This window comes from Glossina fuscipes, unplaced genomic scaffold, assembly GCF_014805625.2.
Source record: "Glossina fuscipes isolate IAEA_lab_2018 unplaced genomic scaffold, Yale_Gfus_2 28, whole genome shotgun sequence".
NCBI lineage: Eukaryota > Metazoa > Arthropoda > Insecta > Diptera > Glossinidae > Glossina > Glossina fuscipes.
In genome coordinates this window covers 3,321,049-3,347,829 of record NW_023998423.1, presented here as the reverse complement: position 1 = coordinate 3,347,829, position 26,781 = coordinate 3,321,049, and the positions used below count along the sequence as shown (strand labels likewise).

At 33.3% G+C, this 26,781-nt stretch overlaps 2 protein-coding genes across 3 annotated transcripts in view; one reads left to right on the top strand and one right to left on the bottom strand.

Moving 5' to 3' along the window:
* Positions 1-16,268: 16,268 nt before the first annotated feature.
* LOC119636392 (angiotensin-converting enzyme-related protein) lies at positions 16,269-21,278 on the top strand. The gene is made up of 8 exons (XM_038031709.1): positions 16,269-16,586; positions 16,759-17,389; positions 17,789-18,152; positions 18,239-18,584; positions 19,094-19,314; positions 20,746-20,886; positions 20,952-21,124; positions 21,193-21,278. The coding sequence occupies exons 1-8, from the start codon at positions 16,557-16,559 to the stop codon at positions 21,207-21,209; spliced, it is 1,923 nt and encodes a 640-aa protein (XP_037887637.1). The 5' UTR covers positions 16,269-16,556; the 3' UTR covers positions 21,210-21,278.
* A 1,389-nt stretch (positions 21,279-22,667) lies between these two features.
* LOC119636804 (sodium/potassium-transporting ATPase subunit beta-1-interacting protein) overlaps positions 22,668-26,781 on the bottom strand; it is a 66,396-nt gene continuing 62,282 nt past the window's right edge. The window contains exon 6 of one of the 2 annotated variants that reach the window (XM_038032440.1): positions 22,668-25,397. In XM_038032440.1, the coding sequence (XP_037888368.1) occupies positions 23,968-25,397 (1,430 nt within the window). In that variant the 3' untranslated portion in view covers positions 22,668-23,967. The remainder of the gene's footprint in view (positions 25,398-26,781) is intronic. The other variant, XM_038032443.1, reaches the window with a different exon arrangement.

The following is a 26,781-nucleotide window of genomic DNA, read 5'->3' as shown; positions in this document are numbered from 1 at the left end:
AAAAAAATTTCTCTTTTTTCCTTATTTTTTTTTTTCTAAAATCTATTAAATCGAAACCCCAAACGTCACACGTAAGCGTGCTTATGAGTTATCGGCCGCGTATATGTGGTGGTAATAACAAATCATTCTGAACTCTTATGCGGTGCTGTACATATTCAATAATTAAAAAAAAAGAAAAAAAAGTTTACAAATTAATACCAAATAATAATAATTTATCAAAATTTTCTAGTTTCATATGCAATTAAAAGTCAATTAATATTAAAAGGATTTATAATAAATGTTAATTAATTGAAAGAAAATTCCCTCTCTTCTTGCTACCATAGGATGCTAACCCAAAATCAAAAACATTTCATTTGAACACTAAAAACTATCACAAACAATTCCCATTCACGTTCCCAGAAACAGAGTTCGCTTTGCGGATAAGGCGTAAATATATTTAGGAAAGAATCCCATAAAATTGCTCACCTAACTCTTTTGGCAGAATGTATGCGCTTATTGGAAATACAAATTAGTTCAGGAAGAGATATTATAATCAATACTGTATCGTATAGAAGACACCGGGGCCTTTTTAAATTGAAGGTACTGTCCTTAAGCTACACGTATATAAATTATGACACTAACGCGTACGCAATATTCTTTCTTCTCCAAAGAAATGAAATTTGCTGCAAACTTTTACTCAAAGGAGACCGCGGCTAAATCCTTACGAATGATGAACGGTGGACGTGCTACAATACCCTAAAACGCCTAAATAAGCATGATAGAGGGTGTGCGAGCCAATAACATCGGCGATAAGGCTTGAGCCATGCTTGATGGCTTTCGTTTGAGGCGGTCAACTGGGCGTGGTGTATTATAGCTTATAATAGCGACAAAAACAGTGGCCGTAATATCGCAAAAGTCATGCGGGTCCACATAGCCAAACTCGCTCACGAAATGTTTGCAGCTCTAAAAAATACTACATATCCTCTCCATTGTTAACAGTTGACATTACTTCTTCCGATCAGTACTGGTTTCAATAGACGACTTACTATCTCCTCGAACGGTGCCCCGATTCTTGTGCCCACCTATGATGCTCAAATATGAATACTTTTAGGGAGACGAGACAACACTTCGAATAAAATACATTGTACAAATTTCTCTCAAGCGAAGCTTCTAATTACAAACAAAACCTACAAAACTTATTTCTACATGCAATAAAGGCAAGTGAAAACACTATCGTGGGTTACTATCCACGTTGGGGTCCACCGTTAACTATCCTACACCACCTTACAGGTATTCATATAATGACATTTAACAATGGCGCGTGATACGAGATATGATCGAAAAATTGATCCGTTCCGAATAGCGTTTCATTAGCGTTTGTCCATGCAAAATTATGTGTTTACGCTTTTAATATAACAATTAATTATAGCTTGCAACGTGTGAAACCAGAAAAAGAGTTTCAGAGGATCCATAATGTATATATATTCTTGATCAGCATCAAATTTTAAATCGATTTAAGCAGATCAATTTGTCGGGTTGCCCCGGATGTTGAGCAAAACTGGCCAAAGACATTTCTTGGTTGGACTTAAAAATTAAAAAAAATGGTCGAATGATACGCCTATCGTGTCACGTAAACTGTTTTGCAAATTTGCGTTTGTTCAATGCTCACAAAATAAAGCGTATGTTCTAGTAGCGATGCTGTAGTGCCTGTACAAAATTAGCGGAAATTGACCTAGCCTATCCAAAGCTATAATGTTTGATACATTAAATTAAATTAAATTAAATTTTGTTTCAATTCTTTTATAGCACGTAGAAGCAAGCTTCAAAAAGCATATAAATTCTTGGCCTTATTTCAACAAACTACCAACTCGCAATGAACTTGTTCAATAAGATTAAGGGCGTTATTGCTCAAATAAGAGCATGTTTATGTGTAAAAGTGGCAAAAAATGTTGCTCTAAATGTAATTTTTACGAAAGTCCGGAGGCGGCACCTACATGAAGTTATTTTTAAATGAAAATGCCATGAACCACCATCTAAAATAAGAAAAAATTTATCGAGGGGGTGGGAACAAGTAAATTTTGTTCGAAATTCGAATTTGCCTCTGCTACAAGCCTTATTGCCGATCCACATTAGAATATCATTGCCAATCCGTAAAACTTATATTCGAAATGAAATAAGTCCACTTCGAATACTTAATACGATTGGGTTAGTGTTTAACCCTTCGAACGCCTTATCATACGTAAAATAAACAAAAAAATGCTGGCAAACTAAATGTGGGATCAAAAGGAATCAAAAAGACTTTGGTCTTCACGGTTTGCTTTTCGTTAAATAAAGATCATAACTTTGATTTTAAAGGGTGAAAGAAAATAGTGAAACGCGTCTGTATCAAGTCCGCCGCTCATGCTGACCTATTATAATGTATACGTTTTATACAGTTTCCTATGCATATTTTCAGGCATTAAAAACATTCCGTAAACATAACATACCCCCTGGAGTGCGGGCATAAAAATATCCCAGCAGTTTCAAATGTAAATATTATTTAATTTCGTTGCCCTTTAGCGAATTGTAATTGACTTAATTTAAAAATTGATTAGTTGAAAGATTGCACCTCAATTAAGAGATTTTAACGATTTATTTTTTATTGTATGTATTTATTATCAAAGAAACGCAAACACATCTCATACATTTTATCCTTGTTCGGTGATACGATGCACTCAATATAGTGGTCGAATAAAACTCGTCTTAATACAGTAAGCAATATGGGTTTCTTTCGTTTAATGCATTAAGGCGAAATGCAGATGCGGTCTGAGTAATGGATATGGATGTGTGTGCATTCTGTATCGAAAATTTGTACATTTTCATTAATTCAATGCACTTGTGCATACACATTGTAAAAATTTATAGCTTAATTTACGTTTTAATAAACTCTTTGTCTCTGTCCCTTTTTCTCTCTGTGTACTATCTGCTTTGCACATTTCTTCGGTCTTTCGACATCTGTGATGCATTCTTGACCTCTCTGTTGTATAAAGTTTAATTCGATTCTCTCTTTCTGTTTTGATAGCATCATAAAATTTCCTTTAATGCTTTTCCTATTTCACAAATGACCCACAAAAGCAACGTTATATGAGTCGTGTTATTGTTATCATTGTTACTGTTGCAGCAGCAGTAGCAACATCAACATCAACATCAACATTAACATCAACGTCATCGTCAGTACCAGCACCAGTATCACTATCACCATCAGCATCATACTAAATTAATAGATGCCACTCGTTAATTTATGAGCAGTCCTGCCAAAAGCAGAAACATAAAATGTACATTTGTCCTTTTGGTCCTTCACTCTGACTTTGGCTTTATACGCCAAAGTTGGTTTTTCCTAAAACCAACTACAACGGGAGTTATTTTTAGAAATGTTTATGTCTTTCCTTTAACTGTACTTTCTAATGGAATATGTATAAATAAATAACGCAGTGGGAGAGAATTTTTTATTCATTTTTCTTCCTTTTTTTCTCTCTCCTTTTTGGCAGAGTTGATAAAATTTTACCATAAAGGATTAACAATAAATTAAATGGTTACAGTTGAACTAAACTGTTACAATAACAACAACTGTAAACAAGTAACAAGTTTTTATTTTCCTTATTTACAATTCGGTCTTGAAAAAAAACTTTGTTTTATTGACATTTAAACAGAATTTTAAATCAATTGCTTAAAACTTTATCAAAAGTGTATCCTTAACAAGGAAGTTGTAGCCAATCCAACAAATGGACGTACATATACTATGACAATTTAGTCTCTGGCGTCTGAGTGGTCGAGGCGCCAAGGAGGTCGACTGACTCCTCAATGGTCATGGATTCAAATCTCAATTAAGCCGATAGTCTTAGATGCTAGTGCTTTAAGAGCTTAGCCTTAGAATTCATTACTCTAGATAGGCTACATCTAGTAATAATTCGATTATTCTGGATAAAATGCAGCTCAACTTTGGAGCACTCACTTAGTTTGGATTCGAATGAATACGTAGTGCATTAAAAGAGAGAGAAATCTTGAAAACGACAAAAATTCGCATATATTCCTCTAAAAGTTGAAGTTCTGCGAAAATGAGTGGGTGACTGTTTCAGGTCGGAACCACCTAGTTTCTACCGTGACGGCATCCACAAGCTACTCGATAAAATACGAAAAGACCCTACAAAATGCCAAGTTCATTCTTTGATGCGTGCAGTGAACATGACTTAAATTCGTTTAGTTTTATATGAGCCACTATTTTCATTACTCACATTACTTTACTTTAAAGGGATTTGGCGGAATGTGAAAATCGTTTCGTTCATTCTATGAATTGGCTAAAAACGTGAAAACATATATTATTCCAGAAGTTTTCTTTTTCCTCTGACCCCAACTTTTTCCCATGTATTAGGCAGAAAAAGTATTCCTTGAGACAATAATAGCTCGACTTATAAAGGAAATAGAGGAATCGCGGATTGTTTGGAAGAAAATATGTAACGTGAAAGTGATATTTGGACAGTAAGATAGATCTGAGCCCTTGGGTGGGGTTTTTGTATTTATATCTGTTGTGGTACACTTTCCACAAGATCATTATATGAAGCTAAAAACTTTCATTTTATAATATTGAAGCATTAGTTATTCACGCAGTGAAGTGCTAACGGAATGTTGTATATGTATATATATACGTGCACCTAGCCGAAATGTATGCATATATATAGATATGTGCGTGTGTCTGAGCTCTTTAAAGGAATGTCAAACATTTCAAACCTTGGCCAAGCAGCAGTTTCTTAAAAAATGCTCGATAAGATTTACGAGCAAAGCAAATACAAGCAATCTGGCAAGAATTCAAGAGAGACATCGCACACTGCTTTCCGGTATGTCAAACCTTAGGCCCATAAACTCGGAGCGTCCAAAAAAAAAAAAAAAATAGAAAGAAATAATATTCGGATTCGATATTTATATATATATATATATATATTCTATATTTATGTATGGATGTAGCTCGTTTCTTAATTAACAATTTATTTTAGTTTAGTAAATTTTATTTAATTTAGAAATTAAATCGTCTTTCAAATGAATGACTAACATTCCAAACTTCTCCTTTATTTATGGCTTTATTTAATTGATTTGCACATGAAATTCACCTAAAACAGACAACATCAATCGAGTTAGATTGATTCTTAGAAATAAATCTTATGCCGAGTATTAAGACTTAACTGTTTATTATTACGTAAAAAGAAAAAATAATATAATAAATAGAATAAAAGAGAAACAGAAACAAAGAAATTCATGTACAAATAAATAAGAGAAGAAAGGAAAAAGAATGTACGCATATAGCAGAGAGGCACACTCGCAGCTGGCATAGATCTGAGTTGCAAATCGTTGCACACCTGCAAAAACTCGACAACCGATAATAGCGAACATACATATATTTTATAATCGTATACAGTACGGTGTTCAAAAAGTAAGGCCAATATTCAAGTTAAATTTCGTATGTATATCGCATATCAGACATTGTGTAGCCTAGCGGGAAACACAGGTTGTCGGAAAGCAAGGCTTTCAAGCAGTATAAACAGTTGAAAGAAGACGGAGAGCGGGTTGAAGACGAACAGCGTCCAGGGTTACCATCAATGAATGCAATTGAATTCAACTTGATTTTTTCTTAAATTGAATCAACATTGAAATCGACTTAGCATTGAATTGAAACTGAATTGATATTGACCTGGAATTGGAGTTGAAGTTGAATTAAAATTCAAGTGATGTTAAATTCACACAATTTGAAAATTGGATTGAAATTGTTTGGAAATGGAACTAAAATTTAAATGAAATTAAATCGAGAATGAATTGAAATTGAATTTATATCATATTGTAATTTATATTAATATTGAAATAGATTTGAATTAAAATTCATATTGTGATTGGATTGACATTGAATTCGTATTGAATTTATTTTGGATTGCAACTGAATTGAATTAAAATTGGAACTGAAAGTGAACTGGGCTCGCATTGGAAATAATTTTTATATGAAATTTTAATTCACTCGAAATTGAACGGGAAAAAAGTCTATATTAAATGTCAATTTAATTACAATGGAATTGAATTTACTGTCTTAAGCCTTGACATGATTATAGAAATTAGATTAGATTATAGAGAATTCTCGGCGACATCTGTTTTACATCGTTTTCCTGACACATATTTCCTACAAAAGATGTACAACGATTTACAGTTACTACTAAATTGTTTGAGAGCAAAGTGTGCGATATCATAATGCTGTAGGGTGATCCTTGCCGAATTTGTACTATTAATCGCTGAAAATTATAAATTAATGCGTTCGTATTGAAAAGAATTTTGAAAAAAAAAAAACAAAAATAGCAATTGGAAGGAGCGAAGAAATATCGGACACTATAGCCATTCTGAAAGGAAGCACTTGGTGTTCAAATTAAGAACTCTAAGCAATTACCTGATGCATGATTAAAATCTGCTAAATTGTGAAAAATGGACTCGTCTTAGGATAAAATCTTAAAGCTTTTCGAGGATTATTTGCAATTAAAAAATTTTTCAACTCAAAGGCATTCAATTTTCGTAAGCTCTTCGTAGTTCTATCAAATCAATCGATTCAACTCCTACTTTTTGAGCTTTAAGAACAATATTTTTGTTGTTGTCATAAGTTATTTATGCACTTTCGATATCAGAGCTTAGTGAAAAATTGCAAGTTGTTAAATAAAAGGTTATTTTCTCTTTCTCCACAGTCCACAAGATTGCTCTTCTAATTTTTAAGCTCCTTAAAAAAAGGCGACCAAAGGCAAGAGAATGATTTGAAAATTCAGTTTCGATTAAAAACGCATAAGTCTTCAAAAGTAAAGTTTTTGCTTTTGCTTACAGAACAAGAAAGTATGCATACTTTTAGGCACAAGAGGTATTAAAAAAAAAACATTTTCCATTACCTTTTAATTACGGTTATAAACAGCACTTAAACTGTAAAATGCATGTGCGTGTCTTGCATGGGAATGTATCCACCACGTATCCGTGAAACTATTATTATTTTTTTCTTTTATTACACATGTTATTATTCTTATAATTTTCCTATTTAGAGATTTTAATAGATTTTTTTATAACATTAGAATGTATTTGTAATTATTATTATTATTTTTTGTATTTAATTATTTTCATTTCCTAAAGACTATATTTATTTATGTATAAAATTGAAATAATTTCTTATTATAATGATAACATTTTGCTAAAGTATTTTTAATAATTTTTTTTTTTGTTACTTTCTTGCATTACACATTAATTTAATACTAGCAACGAGCGTATATTTAAAATTCATTTACAAAATGTAATAATATTTACACTACAGTTTCAGGAGAGTAAAAAAAAAATAAAGGAGAACACAAAAGCATACGTGATTTCATTATTATTAGCAAATCTATTTATAAAACATTTTTCTTTAAAAAGTTTTTTTTTTCCAAATTTTTTTTTTTTTTTTTTTTATTAGCAAATTATTATGTGATTTTGTTGTTGTGACTTTAATTCAAAGATACACACGCATGCACATTCCGTATATATATATAACACGTTTTAAATATATGTAGGTATCCATAACCATTGCACACACACACAAACACACACACGCACACGAATAGACACATACAAGCAATCGAACTTTTACTCTTTCATTTGTATGTGGTGCACGCGAAAGGACAGGAATTTGCATAAATATCGTGTATAGGCGTTAGAGAAAGCTGGCAAAAGTCAGCAAAACGCACTTGCGTATCGTAACGTGCTGTACTGCGTGTTTCGTTTGACACCGTGACACCGTGGCATAGTGATTGTTTATGTATAACTAACTCACTGACCGACTGACTAAATTTTATTTAAATTTTCTTTTTGTTTTTATTTCTTTCTCTTCACATATATTGATATCTGGATATATATATATATATATGTATATATATATATATATATTTTCTTAAGTTCGTTCTTATATTGAGCAGTGAGTGAATATAACTGTTTCACAGTTATCCTGTTACTGAAGGCATGCACAACACACGACCCCACGTCGTGGTGCACAAGACGAGAAATCCTATTGCGTGCGTTCGTTTGCGGGTCTGTCTATGTGTGTTACGAGTATTGACATGATTGTTGAGTACATTTGCTATTTGTTTTTGTAAAAAAAAATATCGTTCAAATGTGTTGTTACGAACAGGAAATTGCGAGAGAGAGAGCACGAATTTTTTATTTCTCTTCTTCTTTTTTTTTCTGCTATTTTTGTCTGTTTTATTTTTTTTTTTTTTTTTTATTAAAGCGGCCGCGTACAGAATGTAGGTTAAAATATTATTTAAAATATTTTTAATTTTTTTTCATTTTTATTTTAATGCATACTTTTTTTACGCTATTTTCTCTTTGATTTTTATTTAATTTTATTTATGTAAAATGTTTTTTAAATTCGCATAATTTTTTTTTTTTTTACAAAAACCTTCTCTCTGTATTACAGCTACTGCTTGATTAGGTTGCCACCATAAATAAAAATGTAGAAATCTTTATTTTTTACGCGTTAGCATGTAAAGTGTTCTTTATATGGTTCGTCGGCGACTGAATGGTTCCTAATTGATTGACGCAATTCATGTTAGACTAACGCAGGAATTTCCCAATATTTTTGTTCCTTTAAAATCTTAAGAGATTATATCACAGATATCCTCTCATCTACATTCTCTCTCTCTCTCTATCTCTCTTTCTCTGTGTGCGTACATATATATATATATATATATATATGTATTTATATATACATATCTACCTCGCCATCTCTCTCTCCCTCTATTAGAGTGTAAAAATTCTCAGTTTTTACTCATTTCTCTAATTTCGTATTAATTCGCTTCTGTAGCTTATAACATAAATCCTTTATTTTCAAATGTCAAAAGCAACGTGCTGGCGTGTGGTTTGTGCTGTTTGCTTTGCTTCTTTTCATTTATTTCTTTTTCTTTGTTTTCATAATGTTTGTCGCGATGCCGCTATTAGATAAACCTTTTCTAAGCTATGGATGGGAATTTTTAATTTAAAATTTCTTTGATATTATTTTTCATTTTTGCATTTTAAATAAATTTCTTTCTCATCGATACCACGGTCTCTTGCCATTATTTTCGTTATTATTTTTCTGCATTACCTTTACATTAGGAGCAAGTACCCCGGTGGTCGCGCGTTCCTTTTTGTCTAAAATAATGCATTCAGTTTTCCCCGGAGGCGGATATTTCGTACCATATTTGAGCGTAAGGACATGACAAATTTAGTGAAGCACTTGCTTCTTTCAGGCCGAAGTGTCACAAATTTTTAGCTAGTAATAACCCGTCCACTTTCCGTGCCGTCTTTTCGAGCTGAGAAACATATTGCAAAGTATCATGAATTTTTACTTCATAGTCATCTGTCCCTGCATTTTCAAGCTTTAGAATTTTCGTCACAAATTTTTGATTCCGAGTCTTGTATCTTCAAGCGTTTCGGGTTTCGTATCGAGACCCATAACGCGGAGTGTTGTCATATTTGTTCTTAGTAACATTCCGGCAAGACAATGAAGGGTCTCGGGCTCCAAATAGAGACCAGAATCCCCCGAACTTTGGGTTCGTAGTGAAATGATTGCCGCATTTCCAGTGTTTGCGTTTTCGATTACATGTTCCAAATTGTAGTTCTTCCTATTACAGGCCTCTATTATCCCGCATTGCATATTTATAGCTCGCTTTCGAACGACAAGCTGGCATGCCCACAATTAATAAAATGGACTCATTGCAAGTACTATATAACGTAACGGCTTTGCTATTATCAAGGAAAGGGTCACCAGAATTTTCGTTTTAGTAAGGAAAACTATTTTTAAAAATTAGTTTCGCAAAAATTTTTGAATCCTTCATGTTTTAATACCTTCAGTTCTGAAGATCTCTACTAAACTATTTAACGTCAATATACAGAGAGGTTTTAAATAATTTCCCTCCATTTCATTGTAAAATTAACCGGCATATTTACTACATAGGCATCTCACTCAATTAATATTTTGAAAAGTTAACATTTCCCCATATTAATGCTTCTAAAAGGAATGTATTCCTGGGAATAATGGCAGCTTACGATATTCGTATAAGTGTAAGTGAAAATAGTACAAAATCAAAACAAAACAGAAAGCATGTGAATGAAAATATAAGTGCGTATATGCGTGTGTATGGTTTGAAAAGTGGGCCAGTGGTAACAATTTAAACTTGACTGCAGTTCGAAATCGCCGAGAGAGAAAGTAAAAGAAACTCCAAAGATGGCAGCAATAAAAAAAGGACATGAAGTAACTATGTGTTAAATTTATACAAATATGCACGCACACACGTGCACTTCAATGTGCCTACATATAGTTAGACATTTATGTTTTCATGATAGATATATACGCCTGACACATTAAGTTTCTGTTTTGTTTTATTTTATTTGATCTCACTTACTCTCCATTCTATATCGACGGAAGAGACATTAACTGCTCTAATATTAGTAAATAATACGCCCTGGTGATCAAACGAATTCATGACATTATTGTTATCATATATCAGCAATAAATTTTGGTTTTTTCTTTAGCACGCAACATTTCTTTGAAAATATGTTACTTATACGCCACCGTACGTATGCAAGTTTTAATTGAATAAACGTATAGCAAGTATAAGGATAAATTGCTGTAGTTACCATCTCAAATATATATGAGATGAATAATTTTTATACAAATACATGTTCAAGTATTGAGAATTGTAAACAAATGTGGACGCTTATTCTCAGATGTAGGCAATTTTTATACGCTTAATCTCAGATGTAGGCAATTTTTATTCGAATATATGTTCAAGTATTGAGAATTGTAAACAAATGTGGACGCTTATTCTCAGATGTAGGCAATTTTTATACGCTTATTCTCAGATGTAGGCAATTTTTATTCGAATATATGTTCAAGTATTAAGAATTGTAAACAAATGTGGACGCTTATTCTCAGATGTTTGGAATTTTTATACAAATTATTGAGAAGTGACTGCGTAGCACCTTGAAAGGTACAAATTTCAACTAAATAACGACTTCCCGTATAACTGTATTTATCATATTTGTGTATTTGAGCAGGCACTTCGAAGTGAAAATCGGTATCGATCCGGTCAAACCTTATTCGGAGAGTTCTGAAAGAATTCGTCGTCGTATTCAGTTCTTGGCTGGTTAGAAGAATGCACAAACAATGCATAACTGATAGTACATTATTAATGGTCCAATAACAGGTTCAGTAAGGTAAGGTGTTAACCGCAGTAGCAGTACGGACACCATACTTCGACTTGACACTTTTTGTTGTTTTTATACTGTTTAATTTTTCCAAAGGTTAAATATTTAAATTAAAGTAAATATTTACTTTACGAATCTGAAGTTGCAATGAAACAGATTTAAAAACTAAAATAAAGAGGAAAAAAATTTTACGCTAAAACAATGATTACTATACCCTAGTGCAAGGCTATATTAAATCTATGCGAATGCATGCAACACCTAAAAGAACTGGAAATAGACCCACTTTTTTATATTTTATTTATTTATTATCCGCCTGAGTGGCCGAGTAGGCAAGAGTCTGGACTAGCAACTCAATGGTCGTGGGCTCAAATCTCAAAAGCGGTAGAGCTTTTAATAAAGCCGAAAGTCTTAAATGCTATTGATTTAAGAATGCTATTGATTTAAGACTTTAGTCTTACAATTTATTCTCTGGCTAAATTATAATAATAATAATAATAATATTTATTTATTATAGTGGTTTATTCAGAATGACATTCTGAATCGTTGTTGTTTGCCTACAGGCAAACAATTTTTGAGATGTTTGAATAAGATTTGGTGCGCTGACGTGTTTCAGCCCAAGGGCGAAATCTGTTATAAATGGTTCGAATCAGTCCACTTAAAATTTTACTTCAAAAAGCGGTTATACGAATAACTGTATTGCGGTATAGAGCGTTTAATAGTGAGCCGTAACCCACCAAACACTTTCCAATTCTTTTTATGAAGAGGAAAATCGGAAAATATTTGTAGAATTCATTAATAAAATTGAATTTAAAACATTTAATTCCCTAATGGATGCTTAAGGGAGAAGTAAAAATTGCGCAGTTTTATGTTAAAGCTTTCACTTTTGTTTTAATTCTTCTTTTTTTTTTAACAACCAAATGCTTCCACTTCCTTTTGAAGGCAATAAATGTGAATGCTTGCAACAGAGAACAAAATGTTCATCGGAATTCTTCTTAAAAAAGTACCAACCAATTTTTGAGTGCATAACGCATTTCTGCAACACATGGTTCATATGTTCATCATGCCTATGCTTGCCTTGGTATCATGTTAACTTTTTTCCTACGTCGATTACATAGGCACGAGTGACTGCGTATGTGCGCGTGTGAGTATATACGTCGCCGTAAAAACTGGCGTAAATTGAAAATTTACTTTTTTTTTTGTTTTTCATGTTAAAGTAGAACAAAGAAAAATACATAAGAATGAAAGTAAGAGTAGTATGCCAGTATTGTGTGTAAGCATATGTCTGTACATATACAGTTAACTATGAATTACTTTATATGTGCACTTAATTGTGCTGCATTGTAATTTTTAAATAATATACGCGCGGCGCCCATTGAGTGTTAAAAACTTTATTGAAGTTTTTCGTCTTCCGTTCAAGTTTAGCTGTTGTCATTAAGACTGCATTTTAAGAGCGGAATTATCATATGTAGGCATTTATTAGAATTTTCTTTTTACTTTTTCAGAACGATTTCACTTTTTACATTTTCTTTTGTAAATATTTTTAAAAACAAACCGTTATTCTATATACACACGCGTATATGATATTTACACTTCACACCAATTGCGATACAGGGTATATAAAGTTTGTAAGGATGTATGCAACAGCCAGAAGGGCGCGAGATATTTCCACTTTCTATTATACCGATCGAGCTAAGCTGGTGTCACCGTCCGATGTCTACCCATGCATCTTAATATTAAATCTACACATATTTTGACGAAATTTGGTACACTTTGCTATTGAAAATGATTCCTATTGAACTCCATTACACATACAACGATTTTATTTTAAAAAGTCATTATGTGAACTACTGTGTTAAGCGAAGTGTAGGGTACTCAATGATGGACCGTGGCCGACTGCATTAGGAGAAAAAAATACTAGGAAATAAAAATTGCACTGAGGGAAAGCCAACTTTTATAACTAATTTTTTTTTATTTCATAGTTACACAGTTCTACATAACATCATTCCAATGGCTGCCAAGAGATCGCTGCACAAAAGAATCGCATCATGAATATCGTTTTCAAGTACTTTGTTCGCTAAATAGAGCGTGGCATGCATAAATAGAAAAAAATCGCCGAAAAGTCAATATTGACTAAACTCAGTGGCTATTTATTATCGACTTTCTACGACGAATAACGAATACTTTACAACAGTCGATAAATTATGCATTTTCCTTTTTGTCGTAAATAATATTTCGACCGTAAAATTGCTGTTCAGTTTACGTTCGTACGTTTACTCGACATGGATGGCTACAAAGCTGCCAATAACTGTATAGAAAGTAGTTAAAAAATGTCAAGTCGGACTCCCTTAAAGGCCATTCGAAATCGGAATTCCTTGAAATTATTGCATCACCAGCAACTTATCGCTTAATACATCGGCCATGTCACAGATTATAAAGCACGCAGCTCAGTTTCCTCGAAATCTATAGGAACTATATTCATTATTCTTCTTTATATAATATGTATATAATATGTTGTTGATATCATATTCACAGGAAATCCGTTTCCTTTTTTCAGAAAAACACTCGTTAAATATATATTTCGACAAATTATGGATATCACGCCAGCGAAAGTTTCTTTCTTTGCTGCAAACCATTCATTGAACGTTTCGTCGTATCAAAGCGCTGCTCAATCAACGCGTAACCCATCAATGCAAGCGAGTTCTAATCGCAAGAAGGTGCGTGTGTTGACTAACCTGCATGGACAAGCCGTTAGCAGTGAAGTCTTTCGCGAATCTATTTTGTTGTATCCGGCAGGTCAATGTCATGGAAAAAATTAGTTTGCTCTTTTTTGCTCTTAGAATATTTAAAATAAAATCACTTTTCGTCACCAGTTTCGAAACGGAGCAAAGCCAATTCCGTTTTGTATCGCGTTCGAGTAACAAAGAAAACGCTATTGGCGAATGCTTTTGCAATGCTTTGGCTACGCAAACCATTTTTCAATATATTGCCTATGCGTCTTTGAGACTTGTTGACATTTCATTTGTTTCTGAAGCCCACATTTGAAATGTGTGCACTTGGTAGGCATATTTTAATAAATTTTTACTACATTTAAAGGAATTATAATTGATCACGATGCACTATTACATTGATAAATGTAACCCTAAGAGGATTGCATCAATTCTTGTCCTAGCAGTTTTATTAGATTCACATAACGATTTGATGTTCATATTCAACCTTGTGTTGTTAAAGCACAAGCCTTGTTAGAATTCGTAAAAAATCGGGCCAAAGAGGATGATGGTTTATACTTAACAATAGTTCAACTCGACTTGTATTGGTAGACGATTGTGTCATGTGCCAAAGGCACACTTAGCGGAGTTAGTTGCAATCCTCCCTCTCTTAAGGTAAATCGCTTAAAATTCACAGACAATCAGATGAAATTTGGTAAAAATTGCCCTCGCACATAACAATTTTGAGTCGTTCAATACATTCGCCAACTTTGTTAAAAGAAATCAATATCCATGTTTGATCAGGATCGACACATAATTATTGGCCAATAGTTTTGCGTCACTGTACAGCTAATTATTGGTTGTTCAATGCATACGTTCAGCCGGCTCTCAAATTAATCCATCATCTATGATTGGTAGACTATTCGTATACAATTGGATCAATTTACCAGCACGAAGTAACCATAAATCGGACCAATCCGATTCCCAAGGAAAGCCAAAAAACATGCAAGTTTTCGTTCCTTCAAAACTTACCAAAACTTGGAAGCGGGATATTGAGAATGCAATAAAAATAAATTTGAAAGTATTCATTAAAAAATAATAAACATTTACGTCAAGGAATGAAATTGAGAGATAAAGGACACGACTTGAAAGAGCGTAGCGACGTGTACTGGGTTTGTTTATTGAAATAATTTCGTATAAAGCAATTTTACCGGAAGCAATTCTTCCAAGAAAATGTACTTAGCAAGATTTTAGTTCAATTCACGAACTGCTGGCAATAGCAACTTGAATCAACGAAGCCTTTTGAAGCCGATAAGAAGAAGTTGACATAAGTACTTTTCCTTTTTCATATAATTAAAATGTTTTTTTTTTATATGGTTACGAAAATGCCGTTATTACATGATTTGAGTTTTCATGGAAATTACACGTTTTTTCAAGACAACAATTTTTAAATAAAGACGCATTACCTTGACACAAGTTTAGCGGATTAACGGATTAACGGATTAAAAGTGAACGAAGAATTCAGGTAATTGCTACTGGCTTGGAAAAGCGTACATAAACAATATATTTGCGGAAGGCAAAGTCAGTCGAAAAGTGAGTAGTGAGAGTTGAATTGAATTGCGATTCGTAGGAACACTTTGGTCGTAACTCAGACAGGGAAGCCATTACACTTATCGGTTGAGCTCATCCAAAGTAGGCGGCGGCCGCTCCTTATATCTTTCTCTGTGATCACTTCTTTCTTACTACAAGAAAAAGGGGCATTACTTGAGTGATTGATTGGTTCACATTAAAAAAACATAAAGAAGTTCTAAAGAACGTTTTTAAGAACGAATTTGTATTACGCCACATAATATGAAACGTGCAGTTATTAAATTTTTTCCAACGGTTTGATTCAATGATATACTTACTATACATTTCCCGTAGATTACGCATGAACTTCTCAAAAAACTATCGTAGCTTGTACAGCAGTAGCTCTCGCCAACAAAATGTCTGCTGCTGACAGAAGGAGATGACGATGACGATCACATATTCCAGTCATTTCTTTCTCCCTCGTTGCTGTTTTATCAAACAGTTGTTTTCATTACTTTACAAGAACGAAATTCAATGAAGAGAAAAGATTGATTACATTCCACTAAGGCTCTTATAAGCAAGTAAACATTTTATGAATTCGAAGAGAGATTTCCTTTGAATGTGTCTTGAAATGAACTGATAAGCGTTTTTAAAAGATTTAGATTCAATACAAAACTCTTTAGTCTTGTCCCACAATTTTCATTATAAACATTAAAAATGAAACGCAAAATGTATTAAAAAAAAATATATATAAAATTTGTAAACTAAAACATTGAATAAATAAATGAGTGTAACTTGGAATTGCTACAAAAAATAATAATATCACGATCAATTTCTATCTTGTGTATCTGAGTGTTTTCATGCTCCGACGAAGGAAAGATTCTTTTGAGATATGAAAGCGTAAAAGTAATGCGATTTATATTAAAGCTTGAATTTATCAAGCGACAATCTTCCAGATCGCATTATTAAAAAGCGTTAAGCAGGAAAATCGTTTCAAGTTTAATATCATTATTATTATTATTATTGTTATTGTTAAATAAGATGACAGCAACAACGTTATTGATAATTGTGGTAAGTAGTATAAACCTTTAGTTAGATGTATTTGTGTTTTCGCTTGTACGTGTGTGTGTGTATGCGTTATTTAATATATTATTTTCATAGAATCTTTAGTACACACTCTGACTGCAGGCCTTTATTACAAAAAAATATGAATTATATATCATTCTCATCCTCTTGCTTACAGTTATGTATGGCACGCTTGGCTATAAGCCAACAAGCAGCGAAATCGACACCCGCACCGACATCAAGAGCAGTTGATAAGTACGCACATACCGGTATCTATGAGACTCACGCCAAGGAAGCTCTTCTAGTGGCTGCGAAACGCATGCAACACGTTTACAATCGTAAACGAGAAATCTTTCACAGTCTCACGCAGGGCCGTGGATACAATCTTATGCAACAGGGTCCCATTAAACAGGAAATCGACAACGATTATCACAGTTTGGTGCATGAATTAGCGCTCAATCTTAGCGTGATACCAGTACAGCAGTTAAAAAATGCTACTTTGCGACGTCAAGTGCAACGACTCTCCAAACTGCAATTATACGGTTTAGATAAAGCGGATCTTGAACAGGCGAAAGAGATGTTGCATACAATGCAATCGTTTCAAACGTCACGTTTAATATGCGTGGACGATTGCACACAAATGATTGCCATGATACCGACAATTAAAACTCAAGTGATACGCACAAAGAACCTGAAAGATCTGGAGTATTATTGGCTCAAGTGGCGACAAGTGATAGGTGAAAATGATTTGGCGAAATCAACGTTTATCGATTTTGTGCGTTACTTGCGTATTGCCGCCACCTATAACGGTGAGAACATATGCAGGGAGACCGAAAGACAGAGAGAGAGAGAGAGAGAGAGAGAGAGAGAGAAATTCAAATACAATATATAATTTAGTTGATTTAGCATCTTTGTGTATTGTATTGGTTTTCCCGGTGATGGTCTCTAATGTGCTAACCAACTTAATGGTTAAAATCATTTATTAAGTACTTTACGTAACTACGGAAATTTGCCAACCATAAGTCATTGGTTGGCAAGTAGAACTGCAACCACTCAAGCTGACATAAAGACATGCATATACACACATACGCTCAAGTCCGCATATGTGTTTAACACACAACGCAATTACCTTTAACCATAAACTTATGCGTAGCTTTGAATTTATGTTTATATTTACCAGTATGTCGTTTGCATTGATTTAATTTTAGGTCATGTGACACCATCTCGTACTTGGTATCTTTATTACGATAGTGAGAATTTTCAACGTGAACTGGAAGATATAGTATGGGAGATGATGCCATTGTATAAAGAATTGCATGCTTATTTGCGTTATTCGATACGTTTAACCTACGGCCAACAATTAACTGAAAGTGATGGTGGGATACCGGCACCTGTTTTCGAGCAAATAATATCGCAAAGCTGGTATCCTCGCCCAGCGTTTCGTACTCCTTATCCGAAAAGTCAATTGCCAACAGTTAAGCAACGACTAGAGGAAGTAATGGTGACTCCGGTAAAAATTAATAAAAAAGTCGCTGAATTTTTTGAATCTTTAGGCTTAAATCATATGTCCGAGTAAGTTTTCTTCGACTCTATATAGTACTTTGTGTGTTTGCACAAATATTTGCTAATCATTTCATTACGTTGTCTTATCTTTTAAGCGCATTTTATGAGAAATTTTCTCGACGTATTAATGACGACGAAATAGGACCTAATTGCGAAGCTGAAGTCTTTTATTTTCCTCCTGATGTTGCTCTACGCTATTGCCCAAAACTGGATTATAAAATCTTATTGCAAATGCACGGCCATATGGCCGAACTGCAGTATAATTTATATAAGAAAGAGTTGCCGTTTGGTTTGGATCGAGAACCATGTCCCGGTTTTGGTAGTGCTATAGGCGAAGCCGCCATAATATCATCCGGTACACCCAGACATTTGCATCGTTTACACATCTTGCTTAACAGTACCCTAAGTATCGAACATTCGATGAATCGTTTGTTTCGCATGGTGAGAAAGGATTGCATCTATTTTTTGATAATTTCTCTGTTTTTTCAATTCATCGATTAACCGTTGCCGCAGATTTGTCTTCATTAGTAGTCCTGAGATAAAAAACTTCGTATGTAAATACGTAGCAATATGAAATGAAAATGGACGTAAATATCCCGTTGCTTCCTCACCTCCAATAAGAGGCGTCGTTTCATTTATTCTTTTATGAGAAAACTATAAACCCATAGGCGTTTACCTATGCGTTAATCTAAGCTTGTATGTCCGCCTTTTGTTCTTGTAGTCAACTTGGAGGCCGGCTTTGGACCAAAGACGAACGCTATAGAAAATGGTTGAGATCGGACCACCTTTTCAACCACTTCCCATATGACACCTTTTTTTGATAGGCAGATATATGAACAGAAAATATTAAGCGAAGGGGCGTAGGGTATTCAATGCTAGACCGTATCCCACTGTAGTATTTTTACTTATTTATTTCTCCTTTCATTAAAAGTAAACGTTACATTTCGCAGGCTGTGCATACCCTGCTGGCAGTTCCACAATATTTCATTAACGACAAATTCCTGGTTGATGTTATGGACGGACGTATTGGTTCGCATGAGTTTAATTGCGGTTACTGGCGCTTACAATCCAAGTATGCTGGAGTTGTACCTCCAATGAGACGCAATGAGAAAAATTTCGATCCTGACTTTAAATTTTATCGCGGCCTCAATCCAGAAAAATCCAATACAGCGTAAGTAGATAAATAGAATAAACAGTAGCAAAAAAAAAAAAAAAATAGAAAATGTCCTCGTTTCCTAAATTAAACTTTAATCTAGAGTAGCCTAGTTAGGGATAGACAAACCCTACCAAAATGTGTCTAAAGCATTGAGATGCGCGTCAGAAGCTCCATAACGTTTCATATCTATGAAAGCAGCATGAATAGCGAACTCAAGATTCATTATAGGAATATACACAATCAGTCGGTTTTCATTTCCAGAGAATGTGCATAACATCTTGAAAATTTTCAAATATCGCTGTCAAGTTTAAATAATTTTTTTGTACCTGCAACATGGGGTACATCAGATTTAAAAACTTTTTTAAGGCTTTCATAAACACTGTACAGATCCTCTACAAAGTACGGTTATACTTGATCGAACTGAATATTGAAACACCTTTAATCACTTTCCTTACATTTTACACCCATGGCGAATTTTTCAAGATATTGACTAAAGAAACAATTTTGAGTTCAGGCTTTCGTTTCATCTTGCTCGTCGCATCGGGTTGAAAAATCTTTCGAATCTTCGAGAGAGAAACGCACGTAGATAAAGCGGGGTAAGGGCGTATAATATGTTTTTGAATATATACATTACCAAGGCAACATTCATTAGTCTTTTCAGACCAGTGTTATATTGACTCTATGGGATCCGCCCAAAAATACCTCTGGCTGTTTGCCGTGCAGGCTCTAAGGTGTGACCCGTGTCGAAATTGGCCACCATGAGCACGAACTATTGCTCGTCGATATGCCTAATCCAATGGGAGGCATCTTAGCCCAGCCTTTTCGATTACGTTACCACACGGCGAAAGTGATTCGCCAGCACTTTTGAATGATATTAGTGCGAACGTTTCTCGCCCCATAGATATCACTTAGTCTGATTGATTGGTTATAATCCCGTCTGTATTGCATAGTCTTTGCTAACATCTATATATGCAGACTGAATCATACTCCATACAATATATATATATATTTGGTATTTTCGTCAAGGGTTAACCCTGTTAATACTTTTTATTTAATAAATTTCTGCACATTATTTCAAGCTTCGTAACCTTAGTGTTTAATTACCCATATCATGCCTTCTTTACTTTCTTTGCCATTGATTAAGTCGACTTTATCAACTTATGTGTCGTACTACTTGTGGTGTAACATTGTATAAGATGTTGTGTTAACAAATAATAGTAATTAATAGCGGATATTATAGTTTATACCCAAGTGTTTATAAGCTGTTGATACTTAGATTGTAGCCGAATATTGAAGAAATACAATTGTATTGAATCGAATTCAATTGAATAGGATATATGGCACGCGCAATATGATATAAAAAACCGAATATCCGTTCTATCATGCTACAAAATTAGTTTAGCGATACGTAATGAAAAATAAGTTAATTCTTCTTTTAATTTGCAGTAAATTTATATCGGAAGTATTGGGCTTTGAATTTTATCGCGCCTTCTGCTTAGCAAGTGGTGAATATAAGCCAGGAAATCCGGACTTTCCTTTATCGAATTGTGACTTTTATGGGAGTAAAAGCGCTGGAAATATGATTAAGTGAGCTTACATCGATGCTTTATGAAAATTATGCTTTCTTCATTATGATTTGAAATTTCCTTTAGAAAAATGATGCAACTGGGTGCCGCAAAACATTGGCGTGACGTAATGGAAATAGCTACCAGTGAACGTAAACTAAGCGCTAAAGGCTTAATGGAATACTTCGGACCTTTGTTTATATGGCTAAAAGAGGAGAATAAACGTTTAGATATACAAACCGGTTGGGATGATGATATAGGTATTGTCAATATTACCTTAAAATAAGAAGAATCTAATTAAAAAAATGTAATATTCGTTTTCCAACAGAATGTGGTAACAATTAAATGAATCGTCCGTCTTCTGTCATACATGATTTATAAAATTTGCTTGACCTGCACAAACCGCAGAGCGAGAGAGAGAGAGAGAGAGAGAGTGAATGAGGCAAGAGCTTCAGAGAGAAATGAAAAAAAATTCAATGAAATACTATCCAAAGTTTTAATTCTTAATTTTTATTATTTCCATAAAATATAATTCATATTTACAAAAAATACTTTGGTAGTTTTTTTATATGTATATAAAAATTATGTTTGGAAAAAGGAAACAAGTCTAAGGTCGTTCAAATTCGAGCTAAAACTAGCAGTGATCTTTTATAAAACTATTAATGAATTTATAATTATCATTATTCATAATTAATTTTATAAATACATTTAGGCCAAAAATGACCTAAAATTATTGAGAGACATTTCTGAAACTAAAACTCTTTGACAGTTGTTCACAAAAATATTAGAAAAGGCTCTCTTGGAACATTTCAATTTTTAATCAAACATTTTAAGCAAACGTTCTAAAAAAATGCTTTAGAATTAGTAAACTTTGAATATAATTTTCTTAAATATAATATTAATCTATGAAATAAATATATTTTTGATTATATATTTTATAAAAGTTTTTCTTTTAAAGTTAAAAGAACACTTTTGACATAAAATCTGGTAATTAATGAAAAAAAAATTTTTACTTTTTTAAATCTTAAGCCTTCAAAAAACATATATTTTTTGTTCCAAATTAAAAGAAAATTTTTAAAAATGTATATGTATAAATTCAGGAGTTTTCTAAGGATTTCTTAGAGAAAAAGGTTTAATTATTTTTAATACAAAATTTATAACAAAAAAATTGTTTTTTTTAAAAGCATGTGAAAACGTTGCAGTTGGACACGGCATTCGGTTAAATAGGCTACGCCACATCGTTTAATACGGTTGCTCACAAGACTTCTCAAAATAAGGTTTTACACGAGAAGTGATCGAAAAGGTGACTCGATTAGAATTATTTTCCATAGCGCTCGTCCTTGGGCCAAAATTTGTCCACGCATCAAAAATCAAAATCTGTAGGTTGAACACAAGAAAATAAGACGGACAGACGGACAGATAAGCTTAAATCGGTTCAGACAGTGATCGGATGGGCCTATCTCAAGTTCTTTTGCATGTTACATAGCTCCGCGCAAACTTAACGTACACTTGTATCGCAAATGGTGCAAGGCACAATAATAATTACTCTCTATCAAACTGCTTAAGAGACTTTTTTAACTTTTTTTTGTTATAATTTTTCAGAGAGAGAGTCTCAAAATGTATTTATCTATAAAAAAAATGTTACTTAAGCTTGCAGTCTTAAGTAAGAATTTTAGAAATATTTTAATTAATGATTGGATAAGGAATTTCAATACGGGTTTATAAATTTTAAAAAAATAAATTTTTTTGACAAAATATTACTATTATTATTTATATTATATTAGCACTTATATATTTAAAAATTTCGTAAAATTTTTTAAGTAAATATAAGCATAAGTTCTTGACATCTAAACAAAATTTAGTTGTCTTTTTCTTTAAGGTGGGCTTACTTCTTTATACATCTGAGTCTATGTAGTTTCGGATATGTCAAGAAAATAACTACGAACATTAATTTAATATCTAAAAGGGAAAAGATAAAAGATAAAAAAGATAAACTTAAGAAAAACGTTACACCAAAAATAAAAACAAAAACAGATTCAGCTCCAAATTAAATTTGACATGTGCCCTATGGAGCTGTTTAACGCAGCGCGTAAAGTTTAATCACATTTTTATAGAAAATTCTTTCCGCAAGTAATGGCGTGAATTAATTTCAAGTTCTCTAAAGAGCGGCAATAAAATGGATTCTCTCCAAATAAAGTTTAGCATTTGATTGCATCACTGAAAGCTTAAAATGTAATTCAGGTTATGTATGAAATCTCGTGTTTCTTCTCTTCGGAAGAGAGAATTTACTTCAAGAAAATAGTAATAGATATCTTGTTCAAAGTATTTTATCCATACAGCTAATCGCACAGTTTTGGCTTCGATCTGATGGAATGTGAATGGCAGAACTTGAATTTTACCCCGGAAGGACAACAAATCTTTTGGAACTGTCAACGTTAGGACCGATATTTGGGTACGGTAAGCAATAGGTTCACGTGATCGATGCAAGAAAAAGTAACGGGAACAAATATACTGGAAAAGATAGCACATTCCACTTCAGTGCTGTTCGCGCGAGTTGTATCAGATGGCACTCAACGTAATCATGCCGAGATGACTCAAAATATTTAATGACTTACACCGAAATCGTAAATTTTTACAAACGTTTATCTCTTTTCTCAATTAGAGAATACGTTCATTTTTACTTCTTTTAGACGAGTGATGTTTAAAGATTTCTAAAACATTTAAAAGGATATTTTTGATACTAAAGCCAGAAGACAGATAGGAAGACGGATTATAGATTGACTTAATCCATGATGTAATGGCAAAGTATAAAATGCCGAACGTAATATGGCTAAAAAATTATTTTTACTTTAGTTTACATTTATTGAACTTAAAGTGTTTAAGGCCCCTACGCATTGCATTGTTTTCTAAATTGTTTACTTAGCTTTTAATTTTAAAATTCTGCAAGAAAACAAAAGAATTTATCTATAATTTAAAACTTCTTAAGTATTTACTGGACTCTCTCAGTTGTAGTTTGGACGGCTAATCGGAAATTAATTCCCATTCTCCTAAAAAGGGAAGGCCAGCAGCATTTAAACACTTCGAGTGCAATTGATTGATAAAATCACATAGTGGTTTCCGAATCTGGTGGCGTGTGGTAGTTGAGATTATAGGCAGGCGGCCCACTGCTTAAGAAGGCCATCGAACGAATACTTTCCCGTGAGGCAGTACGTTTTGCAAAAGGTATAGGCTGAGGTGGCGAACTAACGTATTGCGGCTCAGCTGGCAAAGGAGGAGGCGGCGGTAAATTTTGCTCACTTATCGAATGATTATGCAAAGGATGCTGTTGATATAGCGGTGGTGTCGATGGAGGCACATGTTCAGTGGTTTGCTGAAAGCAAAACTGTTGCGTTTCTGTTGCTGTCATTGTTGTTGTTGTTGCTGCTGTGGTAGTATTAGCAGCATTAGCACCCATTAAACCGGCAAAAACGTTTTCAGTTGCACCAGTGCTATTCGTATACGATGTTATTGGACGAGTTCCATGGAAATTAGAGTAACTAGACCGCACAGATGGTGGACGATTATTGTACAATTCATCTGCTTGTTCGCCATCATTCAGATTCGTAGTTGAGTGTTGATAGGTGGGATTATAATGGCCGCCACCCAGAGAGGGCGCTAAAGGAAGAGTAGGAGATTGCGGTTCGTCAACTAATGTAGCAGCAGGTGGAGATTGCGATGCTGCGGTTTGCCATGCCTGCTCGAAAAGACCAGTCTGCGCATTTGTATTGTAATAGATGGGATCAGGTGGGATATTTTTACGGAAACTTTGATAATGATTGTTATTCGTTTTGCTAAGACTACCAATACCGCCAGAACCCAATGACGAAGGTACTGCATTTATATTATTGTGAGCTTCATGGTGCAGTGTATCCAAATTGGCTATTGTAAGAGAAGAGTTATCTTTCTGATGATGAAAAGAACCCAAGTGTTGTTGTTTAGCAGGACGGTCATGACTATGATGATGATGATGATGATGCGGATGATGATAATGTAAATGATATTGTTGTTGCTGTTGTTGCTGCTGCTGCTGTTGCTGTTGTTGTTGTTGTTGCAATTGTATTTGTTGTTGATCTAATAATTTGGTTACCGGATTTTGCTGATATTTCCGTCTAGAATTGCGAGTACTGCTCCGTGCATGAGTACCCGTGTGAACAGAGTTGGAGCTTTTACTACTTGTTCCACCACTAGCACTCCCACTGATATGACTGCGTCTGCTGGAGGTAGATTGACGACTATTCGAGCCACGAGCCATAACCGAACGCCTTTTCACTCGGCGTGGTGTCATCGGTTTAGGACTCAATTCACTGCCGTCTGCTTCGCCACAACCTCCACCACTAACCCCAAGACCAACACCACCAATACAACGTTCATGTAAGTGATCATCGCCGTAGTCTAAAATGGTATCAGCCCGACTGCGGATGGTATCCAGACTGGGTCCAAATTCAATCGAATATAAAGACTGGCGATGTTTGGACTTCTTACTAGCATGTTTCACTGCGAAAAAGAGGCAAACATACAAAGTGAGTAGATACATATATATATATATATATGTAATAAGACTGTAACAACATTTTTCTAGTTAAAAGTTACTAAAAAAGTTAAAAACAAAAGTGAGACATAAACGAAAAAAAAAAAAAAAACACTTAAAAAGACTTTATTAGCAAAATTACCTTTTCGTTAGGTTAAGCTACATCGAAAACAAATAAATTAGTTACGAAAAAAAGAAACAAACTTAAAAATCCAAAAAAAAAAAAAAAAACTTATGAAAATGAAAATAAAAGTAAAAACAAAGAGCAACAGAGGAAAAACAATACATACACAAAGTCAAACCAAATCATGTAAAAAGAAAAATAATAATAATAATAATAATAATTAAAATACTAAATGTGAGAAATTCGCTAAAAATCAAATAATATCCATATACCTTGCCTTTGAAATATCGCATCTAATTAAAACAATTAGGTTTTAGGAAAGAAAAAGAAAGGAAAAAAAGACTATTGATTGCATATGCATTTGTTAGACGCGTTCATTTATTTTCCCTTAATTACTACAAATATTAATTTTTATAGTTTTTTTTTCTGTTGTGTTTTTTCTTACTTGTGTTTTTTACAATTTGTAACGAGTTGTTTGTGTGTTTTGTTTATAATTAATTCAAAGTGTATTTTCTCTCTTTTTTTATGCATTAATTAATTACCCCTAAGTTTTAAAGAAAGCTTTATTATTATTATTGCATTGTTATTGTAATGTATTGTAATTGTATGGTAATGTAATTATAATATAGTTTGCAGTTTTCTTCTTCAAGTTTTCTTAATAATAAAAAATAATGATTATTTAATGTATGTGTATTTGTATTCTTCTTCAAAGATCATATAACAATAATTTGTATTATTAATATAACATTAAAAATTATTAGTTTTTCTTTCTTTTCGTTTTTGTTTTGTAAATAATTTTCGTTTTTTAGTTGTGTTTTAGATATTAACGCATTTATAATGTTGTCTCAACTACCAAGGCATTTGTTTTTTTTTTTTTCTTTTATTTATATTACTTATTTATGTCATTTTTGTTACACTTCGCTTAATCTCACAACAAACAATTCAACAAATTAGCACAAATTTCAATTCCTTACAGAATTCTTGTTTGCAATCACTATAAATATTTTTTCTTTTCTTTCATTTTGTCAATATTACGATTTCTGTTTTTTTCTTTACAATATCACAGTTAAAAATATAAAAGAAACGCTTTCCTGCTTCTAAATTGAATTATTTTTTACTTTTTCTACCCACAACAGGATTATATATATTATATGTCTGTCAATCTGATTGCATTGCATTCGCATAAATCTCAACATAATCCCATCAATGCTTACCACCAGGTTTCC

Bases quoted from the DNA above. Each gene is read 5' to 3' on its own strand.
- LOC119636392 (XM_038031709.1), top strand. From the start codon at position 16,557: ATGACAGCAACAACGTTATTGATAATTGTG. The intron at 17,390-17,788 runs GTGAGAACATAT...ATTTAATTTTAG, and splicing joins TATTGCCGCCACCTATAACG to GTCATGTGACACCATCTCGT. The intron at 19,315-20,745 runs GTAAGTAGATAA...TTTAATTTGCAG, and splicing joins CCAGAAAAATCCAATACAGC to TAAATTTATATCGGAAGTAT.